This window comes from Scyliorhinus torazame, chromosome 3 (genome assembly GCF_047496885.1).
Source record: "Scyliorhinus torazame isolate Kashiwa2021f chromosome 3, sScyTor2.1, whole genome shotgun sequence".
Taxonomy (NCBI): Eukaryota; Metazoa; Chordata; class Chondrichthyes; order Carcharhiniformes; family Scyliorhinidae; genus Scyliorhinus; species Scyliorhinus torazame.
Window position 1 is genome coordinate 104,571,951 of NC_092709.1, and position 20,688 is coordinate 104,592,638.

The 20,688-nt window shown below is 46.9% G+C and overlaps 1 protein-coding gene across 1 annotated transcript in view; it reads left to right on the plus strand.

Annotated features, from left to right (window-relative positions):
* The window catches only part of LOC140409391 (uncharacterized), a 466,596-nt gene that overhangs the window by 327,513 nt on the left and 118,395 nt on the right, over positions 1 to 20,688 (plus strand). The window contains exons 9-11 of the mRNA XM_072497839.1: positions 1,794 to 1,917; positions 5,129 to 5,213; positions 6,107 to 6,189. Coding sequence (XP_072353940.1) covers positions 1,794 to 1,917; positions 5,129 to 5,213; positions 6,107 to 6,189 — 292 coding nt within the window. The remainder of the gene's footprint in view (positions 1 to 1,793; positions 1,918 to 5,128; positions 5,214 to 6,106; positions 6,190 to 20,688) is intronic.

Consider the following 20,688-nt stretch of genomic DNA (forward strand, 5'->3'; position numbering starts at 1 on the left):
ATTACAGGGACGATTGGAGTTTTGGTGAAGGAGATCCGCAGATCACCGGACCCTAAGGGGAGAGTGCCAAAGTCAGGCGGGGACTTTCAATGGAGGCACGCCCGCTCCCCGCTCGAGATCAAACTTAACTCAGTTTCAGCTCTTCCCCCATCGCTGGTCTATCACCCAGTCTAAAAATTGAGCCTGAGCAGGAAAAGGCCATTAAGTGGCCACTTAATGACCTTAATTGGGGCCTGGACTGGCTTCCCCTCCCAGGCTCAGCTCAATCCGGCGTAAAACTGTGATCAGGTCTGGGCGGCGGGATCCCGAAGGGAATCCCGTCCTTGTAATTTTAGGCTCCCCCCATCCGCCCCATTATACCATGCCAAGGAAATGCAAACTGAGGCCGCTGACATTATATGCTTATATTTATGTGCACCCTTCCCATGGTGTTCTAACGTTTGAAAAATCATACTTAGTGCATGCCTGAATTTTGATATGGATCTCCAGTGATTGATGCTCTTCTTTAACAGCATGATGTTGATAGGTGGAAATGCTGTTGTTCAGAGTCGGAGTAGGAGGTAGTCGATTCTCCTCTGTAATTCCATCATTCTCCACTTGTCGATTTCCAGATGTCAGCCATGCAGCTATGTGTTGGGTTATTGAAATTTAAAGTAAAACATTTTAAATCTAAATGTAAGTTCAATAGTCTTCATTTATTCATTCAGCCCATCACATAAAAACAGAACGCTGCCTGGTCCACAATGAAGAGTTGAATCACATAGGATCATTTCAAACATTTTCCTTGTAAAAATTAAATCTGTCAGGCACTGGGGGTAGCAATGTTGTGATTAAGCAAACGCTTTCCACTCTGAATTCACATTTTATTCTTCTCTTACTGTCAGCAGTGATCTTAACATACACAATTAAAAGTTAGCATTGCTTTCTGTGTTTTTCAATACTAAAAATTGGTTAACCTGTTAATATGCGGCCCGAGAACATTTCTCACAAAATAGCATTTTGCTTATTTTTCAATTAATTTTAACTTTCAAAAGTCACTGATGCCATCTTTTGCCACATGTTTGGTTTATTGTAACTTACCTTAACGTGGCAGTAGAGTTGGAATTCAGTCTGCATAACCCAGTGGATTGTTTAAAGTACTAAAAGCAGTTTTTTCTTTGTTCATGGGATGTGGGTGTCATTGGCTGGGCCAGTATTTGTTGCCCATCCCTGAGGGCATTTAAGAGTCAACCACATTACTGTGGGTTTGGAGTCACATGTAGGCCAGACCAGGTAAGGATGACAGATCCCCTAAAGGGCATCAGTGAACTAGATTGGTTTTTACAACAATCAACAGTGGTTTCATGGTCATCATTAGACTTTTTTAAATTCCAGATTTTTATTGAATTCAAATTCCTCCATCTGCCCTGGCGGGATTTCCGAACACATGTCCCCAGAGCATTACCCTGGGTCTCTGGATTACTAGTCCTGTGACAATACCGCTATGCCACTGCCTCTCCATGAAATGACAATGTTAAAGTTGTACTAAAAAGGACCTTCACCTCAATGTTATGTTGACAGGAAGTGTGATAAACCACTGTATAATTGATGGCACATCAGGAAGTGCATGCCATCCACAAATCATTTAACATCATAAAAATGTATTATTTATTCCAATGTAGTTTAATTGGTACCAATTAGATTGACATGGTACCATAGAACTGGTACCTCTGAATAGCAGAATGTTAGAATTTACGAGAGGACAAATTTCATTTTGTTTTGGAAAACATAAAACCTCTGATGCATTTTACCAGCTTACAAAACAATACAAGCCAGCTCTTCAGCAACGCACAGAGAGGTTTGCAACATTCATTGAGAGGAGCTTTAGCCCCCAAGAATCATCGCAAGAAAAATGTTCACAGACTTCTGAAAAAAAAGGTAAGATATATGTTTGAGGTCCTGTAATTGCATTGATGAAGAAGTTCAGTTTTATATTGAAATATTGCTTTATAATTATTTATTTAAAATAATTTTCATTTTTCATATGCATATTCCGGACATGTGCAAAGCTCGTCAATAGACGGGCATTGTGGCTGCTGCACGGTACACAAACAAGGATGTGGGTTTGGAATTGCTCTGTGCCACCCACCAAGTTGCTGTACTCAGTCTTTTGAGGAGAACTGTGTGAATGAAATATCACTTTGTTACATAGGCTACTTACTTGAGCCAAATAAAACATTCCCTTTAGTAACTTTACCACATGGGGTGATACTGTTTTGCTCCGTGCTGTAGGCTGATTTCAGATGTGATGGCAGTGGGGAGCATTATGAATTGGCTTGGTGTCCTGGACTGATAAGGATAAAGAAACAAGCTTAGCTTCTCACTTTTGATCAGTTTTGGTGACTTGGTGTGAAGTGCCGTAGTGCTGAGGTGGTCCAGAATAACCATTGTTATCACCCGTCAGCTGGAATACAAGACAGCAACATGAATTTAAAGTGTACAAAAGGCCATGAGGGCACTTCACAAAGAGAGATAATCAAAGGAAAAGGTGCTGGTTTATGGAGATAGTAATTAGGATAGATGGGGTTTTGTGAGGACGCAGAGGTGAGCTTCATATACAGTGAGATTGCTTTCATGGGAGTAGGTTTTCCCTTTGTGCGATGCTTCAGCTGGTTGATTGGGGTGCACCAGGTAGCTGTTCTGACGTGCTGTTGGGAGACTGCAAAGTATGTTGCCATTGGCTACAGACTCTTCAAGTGGAACTCCAAAATCAACCTTAATATTTTTCTCTTGTATTATAACAGAATATCTTTGGAAGAGTTCAAATAAGTGCATTCCTCAAAGATGGATGAATGAATGAACTGTTCCATGTTTAGCTACATTTCCCTTGATAGAGAGCTGAGAATAGCAATACTGGATTCTGGCAACAAATTCCTATCCAATTTCATTTGCCATTACCTCATACAGTGGGTTAGGACTTGTCAATTACCAATTAGTTTGTAGCATAAAAAACAGTTCTGCATATCTGCCCGCTGACAACTATGTTGATTCCCTCTTGGCAGGCTCACCTGCAAATTTCTGAGGAACCACTTCTGAAGGGTCTGATGATTTGTCCAAATAATATATCTCTGCCTATAGCTTTGGGTGCAGGGATAATGGGTGGGCACAGAAAGCCTGAGTTATATCCTGTCCAGCCAGGCATCCCACTTTTGGTCCCCCTGTTCCTTCTCCAAAAAGACAAATACAGATGGATCCCCTTTGACCAACATAGTCCAGTGCGGTTATTTTCATTGTGAAGAAAAGCAGTGGCTCAGAATTTGCTCAAATGTACCCGGCCAGCTAAGAGCATTTATGAGCTTTTTATCAATATTCACCTAAATCTCTGTACCAGTGCCCTCCTTGGCTGCCCCTTTTGACGGGTTTGTATGAGTCAATGATATAACGTAAGCATTGTTGGAAACTTATAATATTTCAAGCTGTAAACTAGTTCAGTCACCTAAACCATGAAGGGATCTGAAGTTTTGTTTGTAGCTGTGCATCTGTAACCTTAAATGTATCTGCAGAATTAGCTTCCTCACAGATTCTGATTGGTTAGATACATCAATCCAAGGACATAAGAATATTTTTTTATAAATGGGAACAAGAGCAGACCATAGGACCCGTCGAACCTACCTCACTATTCAATATAATCATGGCTGATCTTCGGCTTCAACTCCATTTTCCGCATAGTCTTTGATTTTCTGAGAGACTAAAAATTTGTCTGCCTCGGCGTTAAACCTATTCAATGATGGATCGTTTACAGTCCTCTGGGGTAGAGACTTCCAATGACCTTTTCAGTGAAGAAATATCTCCTCATCTCAGTACGAAATCATCAACCCCATATCCTGTGACTGTATACTCTGTTCTAGATTTCCCAGCCAGGGTAAATACCTCTCAGGGTGCAATCTACCAGTCATGTCGTGCTCGACCGGAGCGCGACATGGCTGGTAGATGCTGGGTGAGGCTTCCCGTGGGCTTTCCGGCAACCACAATGGGTAGGACCAAGCTGCGCGCATTCGAGTAAGTTCTAAACGGGGTGTTTCTTGGCGCTGTGAGCATCGGGAAACACACGGCTAAATACGCTCGCTATGGGACTTTGTTCCCATTTAGTTAAATCACGCCCTAAGTGTGGGCTAATCCGGTGAGTAACTCTCCAGGGCCCCAAAAAGTGACTAATTGTGGTTAGATAGTGGTGGGGAACTCGCCGACAGAGCTGGCGGGTAACACCCTGAAAAACATGCAACAAAACTTGTATGTTTCAATGAGATCACCTCTCATTCTTCTAACCCCCAGAGAATAAAGGTGCAGTTTACTGAACTTCTCATCATAGCACAACCATCTTATCCAGGCATCAACCTAGTGAACCTTCCCTCTTCTGCCCCCAATGCATGTTTGTTCTTCCTTAGTTGTGGAGACCAAACTAAACACAGTATTCCAGCTGTGGTTTTACCAAAGCCCGGTACAATATTGGCAGGACTTCTGTATCCTTGTACTCCAGCCCTCTTGCAATAAATACCAGCATTCCATTTGTCTACCTAATTCCTTACTGTACCCTGCATGATTTCTGTGTTACTTGTACAAGCACAGTCAAGTGCCTCTGAACATCAACATGTTTCATGCCTTTTAAAAAAATAATTTAGTTTTCTATTCTTAAAAATTTTTTTTTAAGAGTACCCAATTAATTTTTTTTCAAATTAAGGGACAATTTAGCGTGGCCAATCCACCTAGCCTGCACATCTTTGGGTTGTGGGGCGAAACCCACGCAAACACGGGGAGAATGTGCAAACTCCACACGGACAGTGACCCAGAGCTGGGATTGAACCTGGGACCTCGGCGCCGTGAGGCAGCAGGGCTAACCCACTGCGCCACCGTGCTTCCCTTGTTTTCTATTCTTATGATAAAAGTGAATAACCTCTCACTTCCCCACATTATATTCCATCTGCCACATTGTCACGTATTCACTTAACCTGTCTAAATCTCTTTGCACTGTAAATTCTATGGTTCTATATCTAGATACTTCCTGTAGCCAAAAATGATCAATTAAAGTTCAAGGATAGCGTGTACCTAACAAATTATTTCAACATTTAAAAAAGTTTAATGTTTTTTGCAGGTGTTCTAAATTTGCGTGAAGTACTAAGTGCAGCCAACGCCATCAGTACGCAAATTGAACTAACAAAAATGAAGAGAGCACAGAGGTAAATAGCAACGTTTTTTCAACATTTGTAGCAAACTCGGAGACGAGGGTATGAAAAGAAAGGTCATTTTCTTCACAGTACTGAACTCTTCATATTGTAATCTTTGTTCCTTCATACTTCAATATTTTAAATGTGTAGCGTAAATACAAAAGGTATATGTGATACATAAACACAGTATGTCATAGATTTTGAAAATTGGTCACAGATTTTAAGATGAAAATCGATAAAAGGAAAAATGGAAAAATTACAACAGATCAGTGATTAATTGGATTGGATTGGTTGGATTGGATTTGTTTATTGTCACGTGTACCGAGGTACAGTGAAAAGTATTTTTCTGCGAGCAGCTCAACAGATCATTAAGTACATGAGAAGAAAAGGGAATAAAAGAAAATACATAATAGGGCAACACAACATATACAATGTAACTACATAAGCACTGGCATCGGATGAAGCATACAGGGTGTAGTGTTAATGAAGTCAGTCCATAAGAGGGTCATTTAGGAGTCTGGTGACAGTGGGGAAGAAGCTGTTTTTGAGTCTGTTTGCGTGTGTTCTCAGACTTCTGTATCTCCTGCCCGATGGAAAAAGTTGGAAGAGTCAGTAAGCCGGGTGGGAGGGATCTTTGATTATGCTGCCCACTTTCCCCAGGCAGCGGGAGGTGTAGATGGAGTCAATGGATGGGAGGCAGGTTTGTGTGATGGACTGAGCGGTGTTCACGACTCTCTGAAGTTTCTTGCGGTCCTGGGCCGAGCAGTTGCCATACCAGGCTGTGATGCAGCCCGATAGGATGCTTTCTATGGTGCATCTGTAAAAGTTGTTAAGAGTCAATGTGGACATGCCGAATTTCCATAGTTTCCTGAGGAATTCAATTGTTCTATCTTTATGTTTTGAAGTGTATCTCCTTACCAGTCTCAAGGTGCATTAAGAGTTCCTGAAAAAAGCCCTCAACAAAAAGCTCTACCTCATTCTACTAAAGGTAAGAAAAATGCTTTCAGTGTATACAGTCAGTTCCTAAGGGTTGATATAAATAGTAGTGAGGGAGTTGGAACGTGGCATAGTTACAGTTCACAAGATCACAAGACAAATACAGATGAGGACAGGCGTTCAACCAGTTACGTTTCCAGGGTTTTGGCTGCATTATTCATCCACATCATGTGGTAATCAATCTGCATGAATAACCTCTTACAATTAGTTCTAAATTTGTTTTTGACAAGGTTGAACCTGTAGGAGCTTCGGGCGCGATTCAACAGGACAGAAACAGAGGCCATATCGGGCGCGTTGAGTGATGTGTTTCTCGGTGCTACACAATAGCATTTTCCGTTTTTTTGGCCCACCCAATTTACCTCTTACGAGATCCTCAAGCTCCCCCCCCATCCCCACATCCCGACACCACATTTCTTATGGGAAAGGCACCCCGAGCCTGACCCCTGGCACTGCCAAGATTCCTGGGTGCCATTCTGCCCAGAGCTCGACCATCCAGGGGTCTTGAATGGGGCCACGTCTGTGTGGACCAGTACTAAACGGCGCAATGGCAAGGTTTCCCAGGCACGGCGATTAGGTCCCAGGCGGCGGGAGAATCTGGCACAGGCATATTTAAATGAGCCTAATGGCTCACTTAAGTATGCAACTCTGAATCTCGCCCAGCGAGGGTGAGATCCATATCGGGACGTCAAGTGAGATTCCGTTGAGGCCTCTCGCGAGATTCAACTGCGTCATCACTTTACCAAGTCGGGCGCGACAAAGCAGGTAAATCTTGCCCTTTGTCTCTGCCTTCTGGGGCGGGCTTCTCCGCGAACCGGTAGGGCGGGCCACACCAGTGCCGAGGAGTGGCGTGAACCACTCCGGCGTCGGGCCGCCCCAAAGTTGCGGAATCCTCTGCACCTTCAGGGGCTAGGCCGGCGCCGGAGTGTTTGGCGCCGCGCCAGCTGGCGCGGAAAGGCTTGGCGCCATACCAACCGGCACCGAAGGGCCTCCGCCGGCCGGCGCGAGTTGGCGCATGCGCGGGAGCGCTAGCGTGTGCTGGCATCATCCCAGCGCATGCGCAGGGGGGTTCTTCTCCGTACCGGCCATGGCGGAGGTTGACAGCGGCTGTTGCAGAGGGAAAGAGTGCCCCCACGGCACAGGCCTGCCCGTGGATTGGTGGGCCCTGATCGCGGGCCAGGCCACCGTGGGGGCACCCCCCGGGGTCAGATCCCCCCGGGGCCCCCCCGAGGACTCTGCAGGCCGCCTGTGGAGCCAGGTCCCGCCGGTAAGGACCTGCTGTGCTTTACGCCGGCGGGACTGGCCGAATACGGGTGGCCACTCGGCCCATCGCGGGCTGGAGAATCGCTGGGGGGGGGGCCGCTGCTAACGGCCCTCGACCGGAGCGCCGCAATTCCCGCCCCCACCAAAACCCCGGCGTCGGAGAATTCGGCAGCCGACAGGGGCGGGATTCATGCCACCCCCCCGGCGATTCTCCGACACGGCGGGGGGGGAGAATCCCGCTCCAGTTCTCCTCTATGAGGCTTTTGATCACTAACCCACACCAAACCCTATAGATCTGACCCTAGCCTGTGATCAATTCTAATTCGGGCCTCCTTTATGTTTCCCAGCTAATTATCCCAATAACTGAAACTAAAACCAGATTTCCTGCATTCACAATGTTTCGCTTTTATCTCGATGACTATTCACTTTGGCCTTTCTGACATTTACTGGGTCTGTACCCTGATCCCTGCCTCCTTCCCCTGCTTCCTTACCTTCTCCAGGTTTGTTTGTTGATTTCCTCTTCCACCCACTCTTCTCAAATTTATCCTTCCCAATATTCTCTGGCTGAGGTCCCCAGATCTTTCCCCACCCTGAACCTCCAGAAGTCCATGTCCTGTTTATTATTCCCTGGTCTGACTTCCGGGTGCGGCGATGGCCAGCTGAGTCGCACGTTTCGGCAGCTCCCTGTGAAACGGACTTTTGGGCTCTTGATAGGAGCCCCAACGGCAATTTTAACGGCTGAAAACACCGTGCGGTAAACCAGAAGGGTGTTCCCCCTGGACACGGATGGAAAAAGGAGAGGAAAGTGGCCGGATTGCAGCGGATCCTTTGGAACAACGGCAAGGAAGGCAAGCAGAAACCAAGATGGCGTCGGAAGGTGGCAGTTTCATATGGGGCCCTGAACAACAAGAGTTTTTGAAACGCTGCGTGGAGGAGATAAAAAAGGAAATGAAGAAAGAGTTGTTGGCCCCGATATTACAGGCGATTGAAGGGCTGAAAGAGGAACAAAAGACCCAGGAGCAGGAGCTTCGGGTCGTGAAGGCGAAAGCAGCAGAGAATGAAAACGACATACAGGGCCTGGTGGTGAAGTCGGAGATACAGGAGGCACACCAGAAACGATCTGTGGAGAGGTTGGAGGCACTGGAAAATAACGCAAGGAGGAACAACTTGAGGATTCTTGGCCTTCCTGAAGGTGTGGAGGGGGCGGACGTCGGGGCATATGTGAGCACGATGCTGCACTCGTTAATGGGAGTGGAGGCCCCGACGGGTCCGTTGGAGGTGGAGGGAGCATACCGAGTTATGGTGCGAGGACCGAGAGCAGGAGAAGCTCCCAGAGCCATAGTGGTGAGATTTCTCCGTTTTAAGGATAGAGAAATGGTCCTTAGATGGGCGAAGAAAACTCGGTGTAGTAAATGGGAGAACGCGGTGATCCGCGTCTATCAAGATTGGAGTGCGGAGGTGGCGAGAAGGAGGGCGAGCTTTAATCGGGCCAAAGCGGGACTTCACAAAAAAAAGATAAAGTTTGGAATGCTGCAACCGGCAAGACTGTGGGTCACATATCAAGGGAGGCACCACTACTTTGAGACGGCGGATGAAGCGTGGACTTTTATTGTAGAAGAAAAATTGGAATGATTGGACTACGAAAATGAACGTTTGGACAAAGTGGTGGGACGAGTGGGGGGGGGGGGGGAAGAGGGATTGTATGATTAATCCTGCGGTATGGTAACTTTTCTTTCTCCCACAGGTGGTGATGGGGGGAGGTGGGGAGGGAGAGGAGATGGGGCGTTGGCCATGGGAGGCGGGGCCGAGGATGAGGCGCGGGCTTGGTTCCCGCGCTATGATAATTATGGCGGGAATAGAGAAGCAGGAAGGAGGGGGCGCCGCACGGGGCGAGCCGTGATTACGGGGGGAAGCCGAGGTCAGCCAGAGTTTGCTGACTTCTGGGAGCAACATGGGGGGAGTAATTACGCTAGCGGGGGGGGGGGTGGAGGGGGGAATTACTGGGTTGCTGCTGCTGGGGTACGGGAAAGGATGGGCGGGGGGGCACCGTCTGGGAGAAATACAGCCGCGTGGGAACTGGGCGAGAAGCTGGAAAAAGATGATGGCTAACCGGCAAGGGGGGGGGGGGGGGGGTGGGAAGCCCCCCAACTCGGCTGATCACGTGGAACGTGAGGGGGCTTAACGGGCCGATAAAGAGGGCACGAGTACTCGCACACCTTAAGAAACTTAAAGCAGATGTGGTCATGTTACAGGAAACGCACCTGAAACTGATAGATCAGGTTAGGTTGCGCAAAGGATGGGTAGGGCAGGTGTTCCATTCGGGGCTGGATGCGAAAAACAGGGGGGTGGCTATATTAGTGGGGAAGCGGGTAATGTTCGAGGCAAAGACTATAGTGGCGGATAACGGGGGCAGATACGTGATGGTGAGTGGCAAATTACAGGGAGAGATGGTGGTGTTGGTAAACGTGTATGCCCCGAATTGGGACGATGCCAATTTTATGAGGCGAATGCTAGGACGCATCCCAGACCTAGAGACCGGAAAGCTGATAATGGGGGGAGACTTTAACACGGTGTTGGAACCAAGGCTGGATAGGTCGAAGTCCAGGACTGGTAGGAGGCCGGCAGCAGCCAAGGTGCTTAAGGATTTTATGGAGCAGATGGGAGGGGTGGACCCGTGGAGATTCAGTAGACCTAGGAGTAAGGAGTTCTCGTTTTTCTCCTATGTCCATAAAGTCTATTCACGCATAGACTTTTTTGTGTTGGGTAGGGCATTGATCCCGAGGGTGAGGGGAACGGAATATACGGCTATAGCCATTTCGGATCATGCCCCACACTGGGTAGACTTGGAGATAGGGGAGGAAACAAGAGGGCGTCCACCCTGGAGAATGGACATGGGACTAATGGCGGATGAGGGGGTGTGCTTAAGGGTGAGGGGATGCATTGAAAAGTACTTGGAACTCAATGACAATGGGGAGGTTCAGGTGGGAGTGGTCTGGGAGGCGTTGAAGGCGGTGGTTAGGGGGGAGCTGATATCAATAAGGACACATAAAGGGAAGCAGGAGAGTAAGGAACGGGAGCGGTTGTTGCAAGAACTTTTGAGGGTGGACAGACAGTATGCGGAAGCACCGGAGGAGGGACTGTATAGGGAAAGGCAAAGGCTGCATGTGGAATTTGACTTGCTGACCACAGGCACTGCAGAGGCACAATGGAGGAAGGTGCAGGGTGTACAGTATGAATATGGAGAGAAGGCGAGCAGATTGCTGGCACACCAATTGAGGAAAAGGGGAGCAGCGAGGGAAATAGGGGGGGTGAGAGACGAAGATGGAGAGACGGAGCGGGGAGCGGAGAGAGTGAATGAAGTGTTCAAGACATTTTATAAAAAATTGTATGAAGCTCAACCCCCGGATGGGAGGGAGAGAATGATGGAGTTTTTGGATCGGCTGGAAATTCCCAAGGTGGAAGAGCAGGAAAGGATGGGATTGGGAGCACAGATCACGGTAGAAGAAGTGGTGAAAGGAATTAGGAACATGCAGACGGGAAAGGCCCCGGGACCGGACGGATTCCCAGTTGAATTTTACAGAAAATATTTGGACTTGCTCGCCCCGCTACTGACGAGGACCTTCAACGAGGCAAAGGAAAGGGGACAACTGCCCCCGACTATGTCAGAAGCAACGATATCGCTTCTTTTAAAGAAGGAAAAGGATCCGCTACAATGCGGGTCCTACAGACCAATCTCCCTCCTCAATGTAGATGCCAAGGTCTTGGCCAAGGTAATGGCAATGAGAATAGAGGAATGTGTCCCGGGGGTGGTTCATGAGGACCAAACTGGGTTTGTGAAGGGGAGACAGCTGAACACGAACATACGGAGGTTGTTAGGGGTAATGATGATGGCCCCACCAGAGGGTGAAACGGAGATAGTAGTGGCGATGGATGCCGAGAAAGCATTTGATAGAGTGGAGTGGGATTATCTGTGGGAGGTGTTGAGGAGATTTGGGTTCGGAGAGGGGTATGTTAGATGGGTGCAGCTGTTGTATAGGGCCCCAGTGGCGAGTGTGGTCACGAATGGACGGGGATCGGCATATTTTCGGCTCCATAGAGGGACAAGGCAGGGATGTCCTCTGTCCCCATTACTGTTTGCACTGGCGATTGAGCCCCTGGCGATAGCGCTGAGAGGTTCCAAGGGATGGAGGGGAATACTTAGGGGAGGAGAAGAACACCGGGTATCTTTATATGCGGATGATCTGCTACTATATGTGGCGGATCCAGCGGAGGGGATGCCAGAAATAATGCGGATACTTGGGGAGTTTGGGGATTTTTCAGGGTATAAATTGAACATGGTGAAGAGTGAGCTGTTTGTGGTGCTTCCACGGGAGCAGAGTAGAGAAATAGAAGACCTACCGTTGAGGAAGGTAACAAGAGACTTTCGCTACCTGGGGATCCAGATAGCTAAGAATTGGGGCACATTGCACAGGCTAAATTTGACGCGGTTGGTGGAACAGATGGAGGAAGATTTCAAGAGATGGGATATGGTAGCATTGTCAATGGCAGGGAGGGTGCAGGCGGTTAAGATGGTGGTCCTCCCGAGATTCCTTTTTGTGTTTCAGTGTCTCCCGGTGGTGATCACGAAGGCTTTTTTCAAAAGGATAGAAAAGAGTATCATGGGTTTTGTTTGGGCCGGGAAGACTCCGAGAGTGAGGAAGGGATTCTTACAGCGTAGTAGGGATAGGGGGGGGGCTGGCACTACCGAGCCTAAGTGAGTATTATTGGGCCGCTAATATTTCAATGGTGAGTAAGTGGATGGGAGAGGAGGAAGGAGCGGCGTGGAAGAGATTAGAGAGGGCGTCCTGTAGGGGGACCAGCCTGCAGGCTATGGTGACAGCCCCATTGCCGTTCTCACCAAGGAACTATACCACGAGCCCGGTGGTGGTAGCTACACTGAAGATTTGGGGACAGTGGAGACGACATAGGGGAAAGACCGGAGCACTGGGGGGGTCCCCGATAAGAAACAACCATAGGTTTGCCCCGGGGGGAATGGATGGGGGATATGGAATGTGGCAAAGAGCAGGTATAACGCAATTGAAAGATCTATTTGTGGATGGGAAGTTTGCGAGTCTGGGAGCGCTGACCGAGAAATATGGGTTGCCCCAAGGGAATGCATTCAGGTACATGCAATTGAGGGCTTTTGCGAGGCAACAGGTGAGGGAATTCCCGCAGCTCCCGACACAAGAGGTGCAGGACAGAGTCATCTCAAAGAAATGGGTGGGGGACGGTAAGGTGTCGGATATATATAGGGAAATGAGAGACGAAGGGGAGACTATGATGGACGAACTAAAAGGGAAATGGGAAGAAGAGCTAGGGGAGGAGATTGAGGAGGGGATGTGGGCAGATGCCCTAAACAGGGTAAACTCGTCGTCCTTGTGCGCCAGGCTAAGCCTGATTCAGTTTAAGGTATTACACAGGGCACATATGACTGGAACACGGCTCAGTAAATTTTTTGGGGTGGAGGATAGGTGTGCGAGGTGCTCGAGAAGCCCAGCGAATCATACCCATATGTTTTGGTCATGCCCGGCACTACAGGGGTTTTGGATGGGGGTGACAAAGGTGCTTTCGAAAGTAGTAGGAGTCCGGGTCGAACCAAGCTGGGGGTTGGCTATATTTGGGGTTGCACAAGAGCCGGGAGTGCAGGAGGCGAAAGAGGCCGATGTTTTGGCCTTTGCGTCCCTAGTAGCCCGGCGCAGAATACTGCTAATGTGGAAAGAAGCCAAGCCCCCGGGGGTGGAGACCTGGATAAATGATATGGCGGGGTTCATAAAGTTAGAGCGGATTAAGTTCGTCCTAAGGGGGTCGGCTCAAGGGTTTACTAGGCGGTGGCAACCGTTCGTCGAATATCTTGCGGAAAGATAGATAGGGGAGAACAAAGAAGGCAGCAGCAGCGGCCCAGGACTTGGGGGGGGGGGGGGGGGGGGGAGGGATGGGGGGGGGGGGGGGGCGGTGGCCTGAGACAAGGCAGTTGCCAATTAGGGCTAGTTTTTATTCTTTGTTATTTAATATTTATTTATTTGTTGTTGTTTTTGTTTAAATTTAAAAAGGTCATTATTATCTGTATTGTTACAATGTTGTGTAAAGGATGCACAATGTACTGTGTTGGTTGACCAAAAATTTTCAATAAAATATTATTTTTAAAAAAAAATTATTCCCTGGTCTAGTCTCACAGGTACCATGCCTTGATAACCCCTCTGCTCCAGCCTCCCCAATCTCTCCGAGCTTCTCTCCCCTCCCCAGCTGGGGCTTGGTGCTGAAGGCCTACCGGAATGACAGCCACCCAATCTCTCTTTCTGGCTAGCTGTGGCCAGGAGACCAAGTCAAATATTGCCAACCTGGTCTTGCTGGAAGACCTTTGGAAAGATGTCCTCCTGGGTTTCTTGATCTCAAACCAACTCCCCCCCCCTTCCCCATTTTTGCTGAGGCTGGGGGCGCGATTTAACTTTAAAAATAACAGAGTCCGTTCTGGGTGGGAATTGAGGGGTCGTTCCCAGGGCTTGTAGCCCTAGCAGCGACCCTGCTATCGAACGGTACTCTTTTTGTCGTCCCCCGATCGGAGCTCCTCAGAATCTCTCAACCCCCCCCCCCCCCCCCCCAACGCGACCCCCGGATCTCCCCAATACCTCAATTCACGTGTTGGGGACTCCTTGAGACCCCCCGCACCTCACCGCATACTGGCAGGGCACTCACAGACCCGATCCCCAGGGAGGCACTCAGGTGACATTGCCAGGCTGCCAGGCAGGCAGTGCCAAGGAGCCTGGGTGAAGCCAGCAGTGCCAGAGTGCCAGCCTGGCCATAGGCCGATCACCCAGAGGCCTCCGATCACTCGGGTTGTGGGGGGGGGTGGGCTCGAGGATCTCGTAAGAGGTAAATTGTTTCAATTGTGTACACTTATACTTATCTAAAGGTATTGGAGACAGTGGGGAGAAGGGGGTGGTTGGTTGGAAAAAGGGGTTGGTTGACTGACAAGAAAAGTAGAGAACTAGAATGAATTGATGTACCAGGAACAGTGTTTGAGGGAGTCGGGGGTGGAAAGGGAGGCTGAAGGTCAGCTAATTGGGGCTTATATGGAGAGTTAAAAGGAGTGGGATGAGCATGGGGAATCAGTAATTTCTGCAGTGCAAGGATAGGGGCAGACATGGGAGTGGAGCTGAGAGAATTTGTAATCAGGAAAATCCCTTCTGCTGTGTTACAAGAGGTTTGGGATTTTTATAACATCGCTGGGAGCCACAGGAGCAAACAGATTGCAGAACCTCCTGTCCTGAACTACTGACTCCATAACCTCTCCATAATATCACCCTTCCCTGCCACTGTATCAGATGGTCTTCTGCTAAAACACAGATCAATCCCATCCACTCTCACTGTTTCCCAATGTTCTCCTGGCCCAACTGCCATCCTGCACCATCTGTGAACTTCAGGCCGCCCATATACTCCCACTGTTAACTCATTTGACATCAAGTCCCGCTTCATCAGCTCTGTGCTTGCTACTTGCGTTTCCCAGTTACCCTAGACCTCCATTTTAAAATTCTAGTCCTAATTTTGCTCTTTCCAGCCATATAATCCTGCAAGAATTTGCATTCCTCCAACTCTGGCTACTTGTGTCCACTATTGTCCACTGAACCTTCAGCCAGCGAGATCATAGAAAATTGGAGCAGGAGGAGGCCATTCGGCCCTTCGAGCCTGCTCTGCCATTCATTCTGATCATGGCTGATCATCCAACTCCGTAACTTGTTCCCACTTTCCCCTCCACTTTGAAATTCCCAACCTAAATCTCTGCATCAACGAATTAAAATTCACCCCTTTGACAAAGCTTTCAGCCACCCTTTCTCATATCTTCTCCTTTGGCTCAGCTTTGACATCTGTCAAAGTTACATTTCTGTCAATCTCCTTGCTTTTCTACATTTAAAGTGTTAAGCACATGCAAGTTGTCGTTATTAAGCTTGCAGACCTTTTCATACACTGCAGAAATCTATTTTCATTGATACAGCAACTGAATATGTTCAGTCATTTAAAATTGTACATACTTTGAATTGTTGAGGATTTATCTCATATCCTTATTTAAATTTTTTTTAATTATTACAATGAAAATGCTACATTAGCATGGACTCTCTCAAACAGAAAGCACGCTGAAATAATAAGCTTGCAACGATGCCCTGCAGAGGTACAATCAATGATGGTACGAGGCACTAGGATTAGTAGCTGAAGTGATCTTGATTCTTCAATATCAGTGTACTTGCTGTGTTTTCAGCCTGTCAGTTTCACCGACATATTGAGGACAACAATGAATTGCAATGCAATGAGAAATATTAAAAGAAATAAAAAGATAACTTGTTTCATTGCCTTTCTAAAGGTTTTAGTAAGTGCTCGTCTAATCTGGGCATCAGCCATTATTAGCGTGTATAACAAATAGTCCATGAGTTCCAGTTCAACACACATTACTGGAAAATTAGCACTGCTCTGCTATTAGGTCTGCCAAAACTAATAGAACTACCATTACACCATGAGCCTTGCCATTGTGTGTCATGACATAGTTGAATTAATGCAAAATCATTTCACCATTGTCATTTGGGCTGGTATTTTATATCATAAGGACCCTGCTAATGATACACTTTCTGAATCTGACATCCTATAATGTGAATTTTTGTTCCCCTTCAGTCCGGATGAAATGATCAATCGAACACCAAGTTACTTTAACAAACGTACGTTTATTCACGGCCGGGACTTGAGCACTGTACATCAGAGAGTCTACAGTTGCAAGTCAAAATTAATACAGCAGACAGTTATTTATATATAATTAAATGACAATGTTTCCTTCCTCAGGACAGCCCCCTTAGAGGAGGCCTGAGAATTACAGCATTCTGTGGCTCTCAGCTAAAATATAGTTATCTGTAGAATTAGAAACGATTCCCAAGGCCGTGTTTTGTTACTGCAAACTGTCTAGCGCAAAAGCATAAGCGATAACAAAATGCCTTGAAATTCCATTAGACTAAAAACTCTGTTTGACATTTCATCTTCCCATCAAGCTCTATTCTAGTTTCAGACTAAAAACTCTGTTTGACATTCTATAGCTTGAGCCATATTCTCATTCCCCCCTTTTATCATTTCATAATAACTTCTAATCCATAGCCAATCGTCTCAGTCTCTCCCATTCTATCTGTACTTCTATCATTTTCTTACGTTCCTCTGCACTTTCTTTCACATCCATTAACTCTTCAAGGCGCACTTCATGTTGCTGCATTAACTGTTGAGAAATTACTGCTACACTGACACTTTTACACAAGCATTTCATTAGGAAGCTAAGCATAATTATTACAAGTATTACAACCAGCAGGATTATTAATCCATGCACCAGATAAGACCCCCGTGATCCGGCAAATAACCAATCTAACCACCCATCCCTTGATGTTTCATGCAGTTTCTTAACCTCTTTATGGATATGGTCCACGAGGTGAGTGATGTTCTCCGAACTATCGGGGATGTAGGTGCAACATTCTGAACCGATCATAGCACAAGTCCCACCTTTGTTTGCAAGGAGGTAATCGAGGGCCATTCGGTTTTGTAGGGCTATGGTTCTTATTGCCACCATTTCATTATTTATGTCAGTCAATGCTTCAGTGGTGCCGTTTGCTACCTCCTCCAGGATTTTTGCTATCTTCCTTATTTCCTTCATTGCAAGAGCTACCCCGATAGGGGGAAGCAGGATCCCAAAGTATCGTTGCATTTCGGTTATTGCTGTCTTTTGTCGCTTCATCATTTGGTAATGGTCGCCTAAATTGGCGAGGTGGTGTATAAAGGGGACTACTTATTCTAGATAACAGGATCCCGTCCAATTCTCTGGCAACCAGGGATATGCCTTGTGGCCACAAATAAAGTACGTCCCATTGTACGAAGTGAGTTTTGTCCACATCAAACCCTTCAGCAATTAAGGAGTACTTGAAGGTACCTGTCCCATTTGTGTATGGGACGTCCAGTGTACACCCGTAAAACTGAGATGTATATACGGGATAGACCTCGGACATGTTGGCCACCACAAATCTGTGCTCGCATTGACTAGCACCTACAAATATCCCTTTAACCATATTCCTTACCAAACATATTATTCCCAGTGGTCTTCCCATGTTGGTGGTGTTAGTGAGGGTAAGAAATGGAGGCTGGTGGGATTTGTTATAACTTGGTTGGTACCACATCTCAAAGGTATTCATTGGATAGCCCCCCTCTTTCCAAGGTCTTGGGGATATGGGGAGAAACGATAAACTAGAAGCTACCCCGCCATCTGGGTGTCTTACCATAGATGCAATTCTTATAGTCCTAGGGGATTGACGAGTACCATCCTGGTAAATATACCATTCTACTGTTTCTGACAGGTTAAGCGGAACAGGTCTGAGGGGGGTCCCTCCCTTAGCATGGGTCGGGATATGTGTACACACCCAGCAACCAGAAACATTCATGTCCTTTGCGTACACATATGACATCTCCAGATACGTGTTTACATGTAATTCCCTTTTTTTTCCGCAGCCTTACCCTCCCTTGGTCAACGCATCCCCAGGGTAAAGTCTTTTTTTGTTGTTTCTGCAGCTATAGTCCCATTTTACAGTTGACCCGATGACAGGGTAGGTTGCCCTTAGTCACTCCACTGATGAGTATGGTCTGATTGCATCGTTGTACGTAGGCCGAACATCCGTCCGCAGGGGTCGCGTTCCAAGGTCCTTCTCCTGAGCCTTGACTGGTGCATTGTAAGGTGTCTCCTTGACAGAGGTGATGAGTCCGTCTTCCCTTGGGGCCACAGGTTCTTCGCTTGGCCTCTCCTCCCGTTTCCAAAAGTCCCAGCAGGGTTACGATAATAAGTGTGTCCTTCATCCTTTAAATGATGCTGAAGTTATTACCTGGGGCTCGAAACAGAGGGTTATTTTCTATTGCATTTTCACAACCTTACAATGGTGGATGTGGATCCAGGCATTTCTGCCTTCCACTTTTACAGCAGTGGGAGTAGTGAGTAGGACCTGGTGCGGTCCTTCCCATCGGGGTTCTAATCCTTTCCGAACCCAATTACGCATCAGAACATACTCCCCCGGATTAATAGTGACAGAACTGGACAAGGGAGGTATCTCCTCATAAGCAGCTCTTACCCGTGAATGGAGGCCTTTTAGTACTTTAGTCAAGGCTATCACATAGTTGGCCATTTCAGTGGTCATATGGTGAAACTGTACTTCCTTAGGTTTCCCTTGATCCCAAGTAGTACGCAAGGGTCTTCCGTATAACATTTCGGCGGGACTCAGTCGTGTCTTTCCAGCTGGGGTTGCACGTATTTGGAAGAGGGCAATAGGCAATAATTTGAGCCAAGTGGCTCCAGTTTCTGCCTGTAGTTTTTCCAGTTTCGTTTTTAATGTCTGATTAGCCCTTTCTACCAGTCCCGCTGCTTGGGGTCGGTATGCGCAATGTAATTGTTGTTTTATTCCCAGCTGAGTACAAAATTCCTCATTGATCTGTCCTACAAAATGAGGTCCATTATCAAAACTTAATCGAAATGGAATCCCAAATCTCGGAACAATTTCTCGCATTAAAACTTTTACTACCGTGGAAGCTTTGTTATCTACAGTGGGGTAAGCTTCTATCCATTTACTAAATACATTGACAATAACCAATACATATTTATAACATTGGATTCCAACTCAATGTAATCCATCTGGAGTGTCTCAAAGGGACCTTCCGGTAGCGGGGTTTTACCCATTTCACAGGGTACTGCTTTTCCAGGATTATACTGCTGACATACTAGGCAACGACTGCTAATGTTTTGCGCTATGTCCTGCAGTCTTGGATGCCGCCAAGTCTTGAGCAATACATCACCCGTAGCTCGCGCACCACAATGAGTTGCAAAGTGAACACATTCAGTGACCCAGGCTGCTAATGCATCGGGCATACAAGTTTTCCCTGCCGGGGTGACCCACAATTTGTTTACAGAATCATAACAACATCCCAATTCTTCCGATAGTCTTTTTACACAAGCAGGAGCGTCCTCCTGTAACTGAATGACGTCAGTGATGGTCGGCATTGGTTTTTCAGAGGGAGACTGACCCTTAGAGCTTTTAGTCTGGCTCATCATTTTTGGTACCACCATGTCTTTTAAGCGAGAAGCCTCTTTGGCTTGCTGGTCTGCCTGCCGATTACCCGCGTCCACCAGGGTTTTGCCTGTCGCATGGGCAGCGCACTTTATTACGGCTATTTATTTAGGGAGCATTAAAGCCTGTAGTAATTGTGTAACTAACTGTTTGTGGGATATCTGAGTGCCTGCAGATGTAAGAAATCCCCTGTTCTTCCATAATTGACCGAAGTCGTGTGTGACTCCAAATGCGTATCTGGAGGCTGTGTAAATGTTTATTTTCTTATTCTCTCCTAACACGCACGCTCGGATAAGTGCAAATAGCTCGGCTTGTTGGGCGGAGAACAGCGTTTCAAATGCTGCTGCTTCCAGGGTTTCGCCCTGCTGATTAACTATAGCATACCCTGATAATCTATCCCCCCTTTTGCCTACGGAAGCACTGCCGTCGGTGAAAAAAGTTAAGTCTACATCGGGCAGGGGAGTGTCAGTGAGATCATCGCGCACGGAGGCTTCCTCTCTGAGGAGCGTCAGGCAATCATGGCCCGGCTGTGAGCATTCCGAGGGTGGTTCGGAGAGAAAACTTGCTGGATTGATGGTGGTGCAGTGGCGAAATTGGAGCTTGGGATTATTCAGGAGCTAAATCTCGTATTTGTTCTGCCGAGCCATGGTTAAATGTTGGGTTTGGAGCTGTCCGAGCAGTGCCGGGAACTGTAAACCACAATGTCCTGCTGGAGGGTAAGGTTAGCCGCCGACTGGAGGCTGTTGTAAATAGAAGCAAGGATCTGTGTGCAGGCGGGATAGTCAAGAACTGTCAATTTAAGAAAACTGTCATTATTCTGAGTATTGCTTTATTCATTTTAAGAAATTAACATATCTTGTTAGTTGTGCTTTCTTTAATAGAATCGATGAATTCATCTACAGAAAACCTATATGTTTAATAAGTTTAATATTAATGTGTTTGATATTTTAAAATAAATTTTAGAATTAGCCTGGAAATTAAAACTTCAAACGATGTGGAAGCTGGTTTTACAAAAAACCCAAAACAACTCTGATTAAAAGCAAATCTATATTCCAAAAGAACAGATCGTTCAA